General features: G+C 35.4%; 1 protein-coding gene across 1 annotated transcript in view; it reads left to right on the plus strand.

Moving 5' to 3' along the window:
• Positions 1–14,829, plus strand: part of crybg1a (crystallin beta-gamma domain containing 1a) — a 40,214-nt gene that overhangs the window by 2,673 nt on the left and 22,712 nt on the right. Inside the window, exon 2 of the mRNA XM_056767254.1 lies at positions 11,490–11,637. Coding sequence (XP_056623232.1) covers positions 11,490–11,637 — 148 coding nt within the window. The remainder of the gene's footprint in view (positions 1–11,489; positions 11,638–14,829) is intronic.

Consider the following 14,829-nt stretch of genomic DNA (forward strand, 5'->3'; position numbering starts at 1 on the left):
AAACAGTTTAGATTAAAAAATGTCAGTGTGTACAATTGGTGATTGGCCCTTACCTATACCACACAAATCCATTAAACTAAATGTAGATACACTTGACAGGGCAATGTGTGATCTAATGAATGGACAGGACATTGTCCAGAAAGGGAAATGGAGAGTCATAACAAGCCTTTCACCAGACCAGATTCCTGCTGCTCTTGTGCTCCTCACAGAACCAGTTCCTGACATGCTACAAAAACACCTTGATTTGGCCTTGAAAAAGCATATTAAAACAAATAATGTCATATTCCCCAACTTTCATCTGATAAAAGAAGGATGCTGAATGTCAGTCTAGTTTGATTTATTTTGTAGATTCGACAAGTATTATTTGTGATAGAGAAATATTAAAGTAAGTAGTGCTGTAAGTAAGGCTGTAAGTAAGGCTGTCACTGACTACGAATAAAGAAGACTGGCAAGAATTTCTTGCTGTTGTGGGCAGGAGGAACATCCATTGAAAAAAAAACATTACAGCTGAAATATGAACAACACACCTAATGTTCTTATTCTATATTTAGGTCTGTTTAGAGTAATTATTTTCTTTGGAAGCTTATTATGAACTAACAGTTTAGAATACTTTTGCTGAGTGTTACCAACTCATTTGTATAGTGAGTGTTAATTTAGTATAAACTTGAAGAAAAAAAACAGATGTCGTCCTCTGTGTTCAGGATGTCCAGGTTAAGGCAGGAAATTCATTTCCCGGATAAGCTTCACTCAGTTCAGTGAGACAAAAACGTTCAATCACTTGCACAACTAGGGTTGGGTATTGTTTGAATTTAAGCAATTCCGATTCTGCTTATCGATTCCGATTCTAATCGATTCCCAGTTTCGATTCCACAGTTAAAGTAAAAGACTTAGATAACAACCTGTATAGTCATATAGCCTGCTTATTGGTTGGTTTTCAAAAAATATTTGAGAGTACCATTTTCTGCATGTGTATACACACAAGTTTTGTCTAAATAATTAAGATGTATATTACCATAGTTTAACTACATCATTGTTAAACTGTACTTACTATAATGAAACCATGGTAAATGTGTGGTTCCTTTACTCCAAATACTATTGTTAAACTATGCTTACTGTAGTAAAGAATAATAACACAGACAGGAATCACAGGAAATTCCTTTCGAATCGGATTCTGAATTGGAATAGATTTTCGATTCCCAACCCTGCACAACAGATTGCAAACGTGGACTGAATAACCAACATATCCACTACAATACATCCCAATACTGTAGCTGTTTCAGAATGGGTTACTAACTTGAGAAGCAGATTATTTCAGTGATACAATATAAGACTTCAACTGAAAGCTCTGTGCTAACACTGATCAGTTAGGAAGGAGAAAAGTCCTGCTGTGAGCTTCACGGTTAAAGTTGCCTGAAGGCAGGGTGTAAGTGTGTGTGTTTGTTGCAGGCAGGTGGGGGTTGATAATTACAGAGATCCTGCTAGAAGCTAAAACACAATTCTGCTAACATAATTTTTATGTGTATACAACAATATTGCAGTATGCTTTGTGTGACATGGCGTAGATCTTACATGGATTGGATCTCAGCAGAAAGTCATTGTAAGCATTGACTCACTTTGAAGCTGGCACACATTGGAAAGTGCTGGACGAACAGTGAGCGATGGATGACTCACTGCGGTTGGCCAACATCTGTATGTGTAACAGATCGGTTTTGTAAAGCAGAAATAGAAAAGGTTTGTTCCACTCCGAACAGACATTTGGACTTTTCCTCATGCAAATTAAAGTCTTTTGTGCATTCATTCATAGTCACCTTTCTAGTGTTATTTATTTGTCTTTACGACAGAAGATTAGTTTCACAGAGAACTGCGTGTGCTTGTATTCGATTATTGTTAAATGGGGTTTCCTTCCAAATGTGGCACGATTAACGATTTAAGCTTCGCCATTAAAGTTAGATGCTGCCAAGGCGACATGAAAAATAAACAGCATGCTACAAACCTGGCTTTGCCTAGTTCTAGCTTGTTTTTTCCAGAACATGTTTTTTTTCAAAAATCATTCAGTTAGTTCATATGTGTTTGTACTAGCTGTATTTTGTTAAAGGGATAGTTCTCCAAAAATTGAAAATGTTCTCATCATTCACTCTGTTGACATTTTAAACCGGTATGACTTTCGCAAAACACAAAAGAAGACATTTTGAAGAATGTAAGTAACCGAACAGTCGTGGTACCCATTCACTTCTATGATATAGGCACAAGACCAATGCAAGTCAATGGGTACCACTGTTGAATGGCTACCAATGTTCTTCAAAATATCTTAATTTCCGTTATGAAGAAGAACGTCATTCATGTTTTAAATGACAAGAGGGTAAATGATGGCATAATTTGAACTATAACTTTAAGTTTGCTTTCTATCCGTGTTTTTGCTCCTTAAAAAAAATGAAATCCCAGATCTCACCTCAATTCTTGAACAACGGGTTTGAACCTTTTTTGTCTTTGTAACTGTAGTTTTAAAAACCTTATGAAACATGCTGGAGGGCAATCACTATCTTCACATTTCCCCCTTTTTTGTCTCAAAAAGCTCTTTGTCTTGAGCACCTTGAAGATTGCATGTTCCTATCTGCAGACAGACTCATGCTGCAAGAATGCGGCAAGAGAAATGACCCAATAACAGAGAAAAAGCAGAAAACGATCACTCATTCATACCTTCTAGCTCATCAAATGGACTTATTTGTATTTTTTATGTCTGCCAACATGATTCATTATAAGCCTTTACTAAGCTTTCTAATAAGACCTGAGCAACCAGTTTTTTTGCTGACCAAGTTTCTTTGAATACAGGATGTTATCCTCATTGTGAGTTTAAATGCAAATTACTTCAATATGATTCATGCACCTGCTTTTAGCATTTATAAAGGCTCAGATCTGAAAGGTATTATCTGTCACCTCAGAGGAGGATAGATGATACTGTTCATGAGTTTCTGCTCTTTTTATTGATATTGGAAATATAGGGCTGCCCAGTAAAGCACCTTTTATTGTCTGATGTATTATAAAATAAATAGGTGTGATGGTTTGATTTTGTTATCACTGCTTTTGATCCTTTTATGGTTTGTTACTGATCCTTTTGCCACTGTAAATTATGGATGGCTCTTTGTTACAGTTCGTTGACTGATTAAAAGATCTCTACTGTGGTATTTTAATTACGCAATTGATGTCCTTATCACAGATCCTTTTTAGTTGTTTTTTATGTGTTTATAAGGTTTCAGAAAAGCGTGACAAGCACTGGGACATGCTGTCGACAGTCAAGCTTAGACGAGCTTGAATGCTCATGGTGAGATGTTATAACCAGCCCAGGCACATCTGACAGATATTTGATTGAATAAAGTTTCTGGCATAACATTTGAAGGTTTAATCTTTCCTTCTTTTAAAGGTTCAGAAAATAACAGAGATTATACTGAGATATGGATGTCATACTAATCATGAAAAGACTTCCATGTAGGTCTTATTAGCTTGTTGCGTTAAGGTTTAATGGATTTACAATATGCTTCTTTTGTGTTTGTTTCAGTATAGTACTGTCATGCTGCTTTTTTTGCATACCATTCATTTGCATTTGGAATTTAATGGTTAGGATTGTAACCAATTGTAACTTGTTTTTAATGTACATGCTATGTTAAGAATACAGTTGCCCAAAATTATATAAAAGAAAGACATTGAATAATGTTTTATTTTAATTTTTGCCAACCCCAAGGCATGCTAGACGGTACCATTTAATGGAATTTAGGGACGATTTACACAAACCTGAGAGAATAGTTGAGCCAAAGAACAACTATTCAGTCAAAGAACAAATGATTCAGTTTTGACAAAATGTGCAGTTACTTTGTTTTGTTTTTTCACAGCTGTGTAGTTTGCACTGAATCTGTTATACTGTGAATCTAGTATGTAAAACCACATACTGAGGGGAAACTCTCCACCACCACATGATTCCATCCTAAACATTCAAAAAGACACAATCCCAGATTGGAACATCAAGGACAACACTGGAAAACGTGTTGACAGGAAAGATATAGGAATTATAGTTGAAGGGTTAGGAACTCAAACATACATGATTCAGACCGCATGAGCAATTCCAGTGTAATGGATGTGACAGACAAGGCTTAAGGCTAGTCTCATATTAAAAGGAATGTGTGACCTGTTTTAACTGAATATTACTTGCCCAGAAATATCTTAAAATATATCAGTGCCATTGTTTTGTCTCAAGATGCAAACCAGTAATATATTCCTCTTAGGCATTTTTATAAAAGCGACAAACATATTTTAATTCAACTAAGGCATAGTCCTGGCTTAAACTAAGATGTGTCTGTGTGCATAGGAGTGTATACTTAAGATGAGGGAAGCATACTTTGTAGGATTTTTACGAATTACAAATCACAAACAAAAAGCAATAATACCCAACAAACGGAGAAGTGATGACACTTTATAGAACATAAAATAGTTATTATATTTTAATTTTCATGTGCCCATTTATGAGGAATATTGTCTGTTACGGATGTGACAATTTTAACAGCAGCACTTACCTCACTACGGAAAATCATGCTTTAAAAATAGCAAAAATCCCTTTAAAATTTTAAGAGAGACCTCACAAATATTGCCATCTGAGCTATTAGTATGGTGAAAACTTTAATAAAAGCTATTTTTTATTTTAAGGTTTATATTTGCATGGAATTGGCCATATTTGTTGTGTCCGATATTAAAATCTATTGTGTATACAGTAAGTAGCCTTAGTAATAGGGCTGTGTATTGGCAAGTGCCTCCCGATACGATACATATCACGATATATGGGTCATGTTACAATGTATTGCTATGTATTTCTATACGAAAAACATTTGCAATATATTTCACAATACTTTAAATAAAAAAGTGTAAACAGTAGAGCTAGAAATACAACATGCTGTGCACCATCTGGGGGTTTCTGTAAGGGTAAAACCATCCCTTTCCTCTGAAGAGGGGCCATAATTTGCGATGCAGGGACCTTTAGATCACAAGTTTGGGTTCCCAATCTGTATATTGCACCCCTCAAGTGAGCACAGGGTAATAAGTTGGGTCATACAAGTCACTTGGCTGTGGTGCAATACAGTTAAAACAATGAACATGGTCAGTTTAAAGTCCTGGTTCATCAGTGCTGTAAATGCACAGGTGTCACATCCGTGAAAGGAAGCACAATATATGTCATTGTTACTTTTTGGAATAAACTTTTTGTCCAATGCACTGCAGTTACCAAGCGACTTGGTGGGTCATGACTTGCGAAGCTTACAAACAGTTTTTTTTTATATGACTCATTACTCCATGACTTTTATTTTAAAACCAAAGCACACCCACACATCAGCTCTGAGAACTATAAAGCGTTCCTTTTATTTTTCGTCCTGCTCGTTTCCACTTACTTTTGGCCGTATGTATATGAGATTATTTAAAAAATGTATAGATAGTAGAGATATAACTAAAAAATATAATATATATATATATATATAAATATATATATTGGAAAATCTTTTTACAGTAAAAAATTATTGATTTCTTGTTTTAAAAAATGGCCAAACCGCCTATACCACATTGCTTTAAAACCACAATCATATTTTTAAAGGTTAAATTCTGAGTCTGTGGGTGTGTATTTCCAATGAACAGGTCCTGAAAGTTTACGGGAGCTTCAGGCGAGGCCTATGTGCTATTTCTACTTAAACCTCCGAAGCTGTTAACTGGTAGATCAAGCCCCAAACATGGAAGCCATTACTGCTCTTTAGAAACCCAGAAGAGCTCTTTAAGGGGAACCAAACCTCTCATAGTCCAGTGATTTAAAGGCTTCTGTTATGAATTTAACTGTGCATTATTGCTGGTTTATAAAATATATATTCTGATCTAGGACTAGGTCACAAATTAACATTTTAACACACCTGCCAATGGTGTGGCAACTTATTCACCAAAGCCAATTTATTCTCATATTTGGAGTACTAATTCATATTTGGAGCACTCATTTGTGATCACAACCAATGATCATAACCTCACTCAACAAACTTTCATTTCATTCTGGATTCCGGAGTATTGCACCTTATGAAAACATAAATAAGAAAGTTAAACTGTTACAGAACGTTTATAATCTGTTTGTTTACCATGTGTCTGTGCCATCATGCTGTAGAAAGATCGTGTCACCTGGCATCTTGCCATGGACTCCACATATCCGGTATCCTGAATTTAAATGAACGTACTGGAAGCATTCGCTCTGTAAGCAAACTTAATGCTTTTCTGTGTTTAATGGGAGTAGCACAGGTGTGACATCACTATATCGCCAATCTTCCACTGAATTTAAAGGGATAGATTAGACAAATGTACAATTCTGCTATCATTTACACACCCTCAAGTTGTTACAAACTGTATAAATTACTTTGTTCTCCTAAACACAAAGGAAGGTTTTTGAAAAAATAAACATAGAAAACATAGAAAACATAGTCAATGGTGCCCCAGAACTCTTTGCTTTTTTAAATTCTTCAAAATATCTAATTTTGTGTTCATTCAGAATTAAAAAATATACAATCATTTTTCTACTATCGTAGTGAACGATGTCCCGAAACTGAAAATGGGTAACATTCTTCCAAATATCTTTTATTGTGTTCAACAGAACAAATACATTTTATATAGATTTGAACAACTTGAGCTTGAGTAAATGGTGACAGAATTTTCCTTTTTGGGTGAAATGTTCCTTTAAGTCTCTGTGTAAATAAATAAAGAATTCACAGGAAGAAACTATATTGAGTTGCCAACATGTCGATTGCATGATTCAGCGGATTTATTTGTTGAACATAAATAACATTGATAAGATTAGAACTGTGTTTTACTATATTATTACTACTGTATCAGATAAGATTAGTAATTATTAATATTAAGTTTAACTGTCAGCTGTTGAAACAAAATGTGTTACGACATTCTCCGGCCTATTGTTACTGACACTATTGCTCAATATTACTTTATACACAAGGTCAAAAAGAGCCGACATTTTTTTATATAAACTTGTTTCAGCTTTAGCCAGAACAGAATACACATTTTCTCATAAGAAGGCCATCATGAAGATAAAATGTGGACCTTGTACACAAAGGAATTAGGTGTTTTTGTGAGTTCACCTGAGCACAAAACCCTTATGCACACATGACCGGGACACACGCACACAGTTCACGTGAACTCTTATCCTGAGACACGGATGTCAGGGTTTTTTTTTTGTGTGGCAGTCATTTTCTCAGTGTTTTATTTATTGTTGTAATAGGGGGGTTTTGATGTCAACATGTGAATGTAGGTCATTCTGGGCGTGGGCTAATGATTCAGTCTGATCAGTCTCCGATGTGGATCTTTGCTCTAGCCGAAAGCATTGACAAATATTTGCTTTCACGATGTACTCTGACCTATCTTAATGTGTTTTATTAGTAAATGAAAGCGTAAAGCTCAGTGATTATTGTAGATTTACAGTCTAACCCCTTTAAGTTACATTATGGCACTTAAAAGCTGTAGACTGTTTGTAAGTGATGCAAATTAAAAACCTGCTCTGACATCCTAATTTTGGTTCTATGTACATTTTAAAACCTCAAGATTAAGAATAAGACTTGTTTTACAGTAAACAACAACTAAGTACCAGAACCACTGTTTGTCTGTTCTTTGTTCTCCAACTTTTTTTAACTGGTGGTATGAAAAACGTTATATAGAAAAGAACTTGAGGAGAAATATGCAGCAAGCCTTCATCACTTTAAGGGGTTGTCACAGTTTCATTGGTTAAAATTGGTTTACATTATTTTATATTCATAATATCTGTATGACCAAGAAACGAAAGAATGGTGAAAGCATTGCTGCTTAATTAAATGGATAGCGCACATGGACTAATACAGATCCGGTATGAATAAACCTGCACAGAATCTGCAGTATAAATTAACTGTTTAAATCTCATTTCACAAAGCAATTTTACATATACATTTTTCATAAGTGCCCTTTTCATGTGGGAGTATTGGTTACAACCAAATTGAACAGGAATCAGCAGACATTAACAAGAATCAGCAGGATAAATAGATTTTTTACCAAAACAACATATTATTGAAAGTAGCATCCTGTCTACACCAGATGCGAATAGTGCGACGTGTCACGACTAACCCAACAAGAACAAGTGTGTCGTTGTGTCGTTTTCAGTGTGGGCAAATTTTCTAATTCCAATGGGTTTTATTGTCGTCTGTTGTGTGCAGTGTAAAGTGGTGTTCAGCGTTTTAAACAAAGAATAAAAACACCAAAACATTTCTAAATTAATATTTATAGAACATTGTGTTGAAATTACCTGTCATGTGGGAATAAGCAGAAATATGAAATTTTTGAACGGGTTTTGATCACAGTACTCTAATATTGTGATTCTTTACTGTACATTTTGATGCTTTGCCCAAATATTCTTAGCTCTGCCTGAGGTTTGATTTTGGTTTAATAGAAATTGAACTGTGTGCACTGACCTAATGCAATAAAACAGATGTTTGGTATATCTATAATATATATTTTATGAATTAAAGTCAAATACTACAATATGTTAAAATATAAATTCCCCTCTTCCACAAGGAAAGGGAAATAAAATCACTCCGAGCTGTTGATAAGAACTCCCTTTGAAAAAATAGGAAACCTGTAGGTGGCGTGTCCACAGGGGTGGCACCGGGTTGCAGTTTCCACCCTGAAAATGAGCTTTGCCACCTCTGCCACCCCAACTGACCATACAGTCATGGATACTAATGTAATGTACAAACAATTTTTGGAGCGTTATTCTTGCTCAAAATTGCGAATATTCTGATAGAGACGCTTGTCTTTCAGAGTTAGAGCAGGCTGGTCACAGGTTGATCTGTGATCCATGTGGAACGTGCCCCACTGTTCCAATGCTTCTGACCCGCGGATTAACTGTAAATGCGATCTCTTTCCTTCTCTCTACCTCTGCGAATTCAGTATGAAAGCGCATTCTCGCTTAGCCTATTTCTTTCTTTAAATCACATTTGAAGGCGAAGTGTAAAGTTAAAGTAGGCTACTAGTGTTGTGTAGCGTTAAAGCTGTAAGCCGTCAACTCCATAAAGTGTCTGTACTAGCTGTACAAAATAAAACTTTCACATCTTTTTAAAGTAAAAAAGTGTCCGCTGCTGGACAAGAAAGAGCCGCATAAGTGCATGCTAGGAAGTGAAGACTTCATCTCTCATTCTGACCTCGAGTGATCCGTCTGTCATAAACAGCTTTACCTGAATGCACGTTGGAGTATATATTCGTATTTATTCTTTATACAGAATCTATATGATTCTTTTAGATCAAATTCAGAACTGTTTAAACAGCTATAAAGTAGTTAGGCCTGTATCAAGTATCTGCAGTTGTCTTTCAGAAACAACAATATTATATACTATATAATAGTTTGGATTAAATTTAGCTGGGAAACAGACTATCTAGTTTACTAGAGAGTTTTTAAGGCAATATATTGTGACCTTTGTAAAACTGCTTTGAAACAACATGTTCAAATCCTCTAATAGAAGAATTCACCTTTTTCCTGAACAATTTATGTGAACACTATGTATTCCTTTACTATTGTAAGAAAGAAGTCATCATCATAATCATCACCTAAACCCTCTGCGTTTTTTATGTAGGCAAAAACAGGTAGAAGTTAAATGAAACTATTTTTTCAGAAATGCTATACAGAAAAAATATCTGAGCCAGATTAAAATAAGGATCATAATCAGGAATCTATATTTTCCATTTTGACAGTGCAACTGCGAAAATGAAGATTTATGTGTTTAGGTTGCCATCCCTCAATGGGCTCTTGTCCCCCATTGCCACCGCATGTATAAAATAATGGACACGCCCCTTCTTTGAAGCTTTCTGTAACCTCCACATCCTTGAGATAATGCTAACCTTAGTAACATGCACATGCCAGATCATGTATTGCTAATTTGGTCTAGAGGGCACTAACAGTCAAAAAGGAAACTGCAGTTTAAGCCTTTTTCAGTTTTGAGCCTGAGCAAAGCAGATGAGTGCCGGTAACAACATGAAGGAATTTTTTAATAAAAATATTAAAATAACCTATCTTCCAGGCAAGAGCTATCTGTTTCAAAACTTTAACTGTGAGCCTGAGGTCTTGGATTAGGCAACTGTGAATATTTAAGCATCAACTCATTCAATGTAACACATCAAGTATGAACACTGGATTGTGGTCGCAACCACTGCGCTGAACATACATGCTTGCAGGCTGAAGATCTTTAGTTGGATTTCCAGACCTGTCAGAGAACATTTTTACCATTTTCACATCAGTGCTTTTCAGTTTCTTAAGTGTAATTGTGAACTTTCCATTGAAAAACATTCACCACAGCTACATTCTACTGATGTAAAATGAAATTTCTCATGTTATTGAAATGTATTAAAAAAACGAATAGATGTTTTTTGGACCAATAGTACAGAACAATAAACTGAGGGAAACACAGGACTCCTTTCTGCAGGTGAACTGAATGCAAAGTGAACAGAGCCTTGTGCAAAGCTGTCTCTGACTGCTCCCTGGTGGCCATGTGATAAAAACGCACATTTTATTACACAACATAAAAGTTGTACATAAAGTTCGTTGCTACAGTGATACATGTATTTTTTGAGTATTTCTTTCCCCTTAGTAGGCTATGAGAAGTTCAATGCAGCACATAAAGACCCCATTAACCCTAGTATAAGATGTTGGCAAGGGCTTTTTTTCTTACACTTGGATGCTAAAAAACTTTTATTGCTGTGGAGTGCTAAGCTAAAAACCAATTAGAGTTATCAAGATAAAGACTGTTTAATAATATTATTATAAACCTGACATGACACCACATACCACATTCTTATGCGATATGTATCACACTATGCAATAGATTCACAATGGATTTCATGCAGCATATTAGCATATTATGTTAATTTTATTGTCTTATAAGAATTTGAATTAAGAATTGCACCACAATGTAGATTTATATATATATCATCCCTTCCCTTTCGAACCTTGGATCTGAAAATTCAGAATATGGAAAAACACTATTCTTTTTAATTTAATAAATACTTTGTAGCAAAGTTGACAAGCACTTTTTAAATCTTTATATCCATTAGATATTTCCAAAAACCTAGCAGAAAACTAATTATGATTTATGGCCAAAAATAAAAGTATCATAATATGAATATACTAGGTTTCAAGGTAAGCAGCGATGTGTACATTGTGACCTGGTCCACAATGAACCTGGAGATTTTCTTGGTTTCATAATATTCCACTTTTAATCTTTTATGTTTGTGCTCTTAGAGAATTTTATGGTGAAGTTTAATGAAAAGCTCTTTGGCATTGTCTCTCAAGACAACACAGCCCCCTTGTGGTCTTCAGCATTGATACGTTTCTTCTCTTTGCAAAGTAGGGCATCATTCTTCATCCAAACTACAGTAACAATTGGTACTCTGTTCTGCAGGAGTTTTGATCAGATGAGCATCCAAACGGAGGACTGTTTTATGACCGATACCTGCCCCACCCCTGTGCGTTCTCGCACTAATTCTACCATCAGCCTGGATCTTGCTTCGCTTCCAGATTCATCCTTTCCCACTCGCAAGCAAAGGAAGGTAAGCACAAATGTTTCCATTGACTTGGCTCAGAAGTGATGCTGTTTTTATTGATCTAACTTTAAGTTGAGGCCCCTGTGTTTGTCTTGACATCCTAAAATGAATTAATTTAAAGGAATTGATATGAAGTTTTTCTATCATATCCTGCAAAATCAGTTATTAAATCTTCATCACATTACTAAAGCTAAATGGACTGTAAGGAGGAGGAGAATGACTGCATTATGTATGCTGAGACTAGTTGACTTTAGCCTAAGGCAGCTGCTTCACTGCTTTCATCAGTGGCTCAGATTACAGCAGTCACATATCCCTGCCCAACGAGACAAACACAGACGAATCTTGTCTGAAATGTTTTCAGCATTTTATCATTGTTTATATTAATGTTTTCTGTAATTCTGCACAGAGAGGAATAGAGAGAGGTCTTTGTACCATGTTTTAACTGCTGTGGTCTTTTATTTTAAACACCTATTTCAACGTTTTATTTTAAATTTTGAAATTGTATGATTACTAAAATAGCAATAAAATTTGTTTGTTTTAGCTCAAGTAAACACAAAAAAAATGATCACTGTCAAAGTTGTTGTAAAATATTTGTTTGAAATAACGGAATTGCATCGAGATCAGTAGTTTTGTATAATTGAAAACTGATGAAAGTATGAAATAGGGAGCCTAAGTTTTATGAGGTGATTCATAAATTATTAAATACAATTTCCTTACTGTGTGTCAGTTTTAAATGTATGACCCTAGTAAGGCAATAGAGGGCAGCAAATACAATGTTTGAGTTGAAGTTTCATTGTTGCTGTACAGATCAGAAGAAGATCAAAATATAGTTTCCCCAAAAACTTTGTGGCAGACATTAAACAAACTATGTTTAAGACAGCACAGTATATACAGCAAAAAGTACATTACAGTACGCTGCCCTGCATGCGTCTTTTTGTTTCTGTGGTAATTCATGTAGGCTACTATGCATACAGTCCGGTTACTCATTACCTAAACAATAGGAATGAAATATTGTCCGTTTGTTGTGAAAAGATTTTGGTAACATGATCTTAGATTATGATTGGACTGGTCAATTTGACGTATAAAGTTGGGAGACGTCAAAGTTACATAACAGTAAAGTCAAATAAAGTGTCTGAGAACTGGCCTTATGTTGCCAATGACAAAGAGAGACTTTACGAATTTCTCCCTCTATGAGAAACCTCTATGAAATGCCTGTGCTTTTGAAAAACTATTTTAAGAGTAAGTCAGCTTGTGGTAAAGGTACTTTACATTGAGCAGATAATTCAAAGTAATACTGTATATGCTTTATAAAATTAAAAGCCCTATTGAGCAATCTCCTCTTTTCTGTTATACTCATGGCTTAGGGATAGTCCACCAAAAAATAATAATTTACTCATCCTCATGTCATTTCAAACCTGTATGACCTTCCGTCTTCTGCAGAATACAAAAGAAGATCTTTCTACGAATATTGGTAACCAAACAACATTGGCCCCCATTCATTTTGTTGTATGGACACAAATAAAAAACTTATTTTATGCTACACAGAAGAGTCATATACAGGTTCTGAGTGGCATGAAATATTATTATTTTTAGGTGAACTGTGCCTTTATGGTCTCAGTGGGATCACAAGAAATTTTAAGGGGATCAAATCTGCTTGGAACTCGTTTAGCAAAACAGTAAACACGTCAAAATCATTGGCCTACTGTCAATGACATTTGGAAACTTACAAGGGAAATTTGGGGAGAGATCAAACACAGATTCCTATGCGACAGACAACAGAAGCAAATAAGATCTGGAGCTACAAAGCCTGGATACTTCACTTTGTAGTGTACGTGCCTCAAATTATACAATAGTATCAAAGCATTGCCTTTTATTTATGACTGCAAATGATCAATAAATAATTGTCTCAGGCCAAACCCTAACCAAATATGGCAGAATTTGAAGTGATATGACAAGGACACCTATGACATTGTATGACTAACTAATGTTGAAATTTGGAATAAATACAGAATCAAAAAGTATTTTACTAAATCTGATTCTATAGAAATACACATAAACTAGTATTTATAGTGGGATAAATGCCAGTATGTGTCCTAATTTGGTACTGTTGTATCAATTTCCATTCTGCATCAAAGTCAAAAGTTGCGTCCAAAATCGCCATTTTGTAGTAAAATAGTGTGTTTGTAATAGTGCTTCTACATTGAAAATTCTTAAAAAAAGAAGTCCCCTGCAGAGTGATAACGCTTCAATCTGAAGATGAGTAAAGTATTGCTGGGCAAAACAGATAAAACTACATTAAATGTATAATGTACAAATAGATTTTGTTCACACGCGATTGCGCTGGCCTTGGAAACCGATATACTTCCGGTTAGTATAAAACGGTTTAGTATAAGGAGCCTCAGAGATGACGTATTTTTTGTATGCAGACAGCCGAGTTAGCATTTTAGGACTTCCGGTTCCATCGCTCCAAAGTCTATGGGGTTTTTAATGGGTTTTTGGTTCGCTCGAAAAAAGGTCTTTGGTGAACAAAACCTCTAAATATTTTCACATTTTATTCTATGACATAAAACACACCAATTATATCCCGCTTGTGATTTTTTGAAGCCTTATCGTGTTGCTAAAAGGGACTACTTTCTTTGGCGGGGACGTTAGACGTCATCGCGTATAAAAATCACAAATAATGCAACATGGGCACAAATCTCTTTAAACGTAGATGCGGATTCATTCACGAGTAATTACTTCGGGAACACATTTTTAATAACGTTAAGAAGAGTTGTCGGATGCTTGGTGGTGGTGATGATGTTGATATCAAGCGACTTCAGGTGAAGTCTGTTTATAGCATCGTGTTAGCTTTTTACTTCTGCTGATTGTATTTCGGCTTCAAAAGTAGCACATGTTGTGTAAATTTGTAAAGATAATCTTGATAAACAAAATGTCCAAACTTCATGAACTTTTGTTAACCAGAGCTTGTTTTTTGCGATCTTCCAAAAGTCTATGGGAAAAATGAATAGGCTTTCGGTCGAGGGGAACCACTGCAACATTAACTTCCGGGTTGGCCTACAAAAACACGTCATCTCTGTGGCTCCCTATTCCATTTGGGAAAATACTCTTATAAAATTCATACACTGCATGGTTGAGAGCATCGTTAAAGTGCATAGTGTATAGCATGTCATTTTGGACACAACTAAAGTAATTGTT

Source organism: Triplophysa dalaica, chromosome 15, assembly GCF_015846415.1.
Source record: "Triplophysa dalaica isolate WHDGS20190420 chromosome 15, ASM1584641v1, whole genome shotgun sequence".
NCBI classification, from domain to species: Eukaryota; Metazoa; Chordata; class Actinopteri; order Cypriniformes; family Nemacheilidae; genus Triplophysa; species Triplophysa dalaica.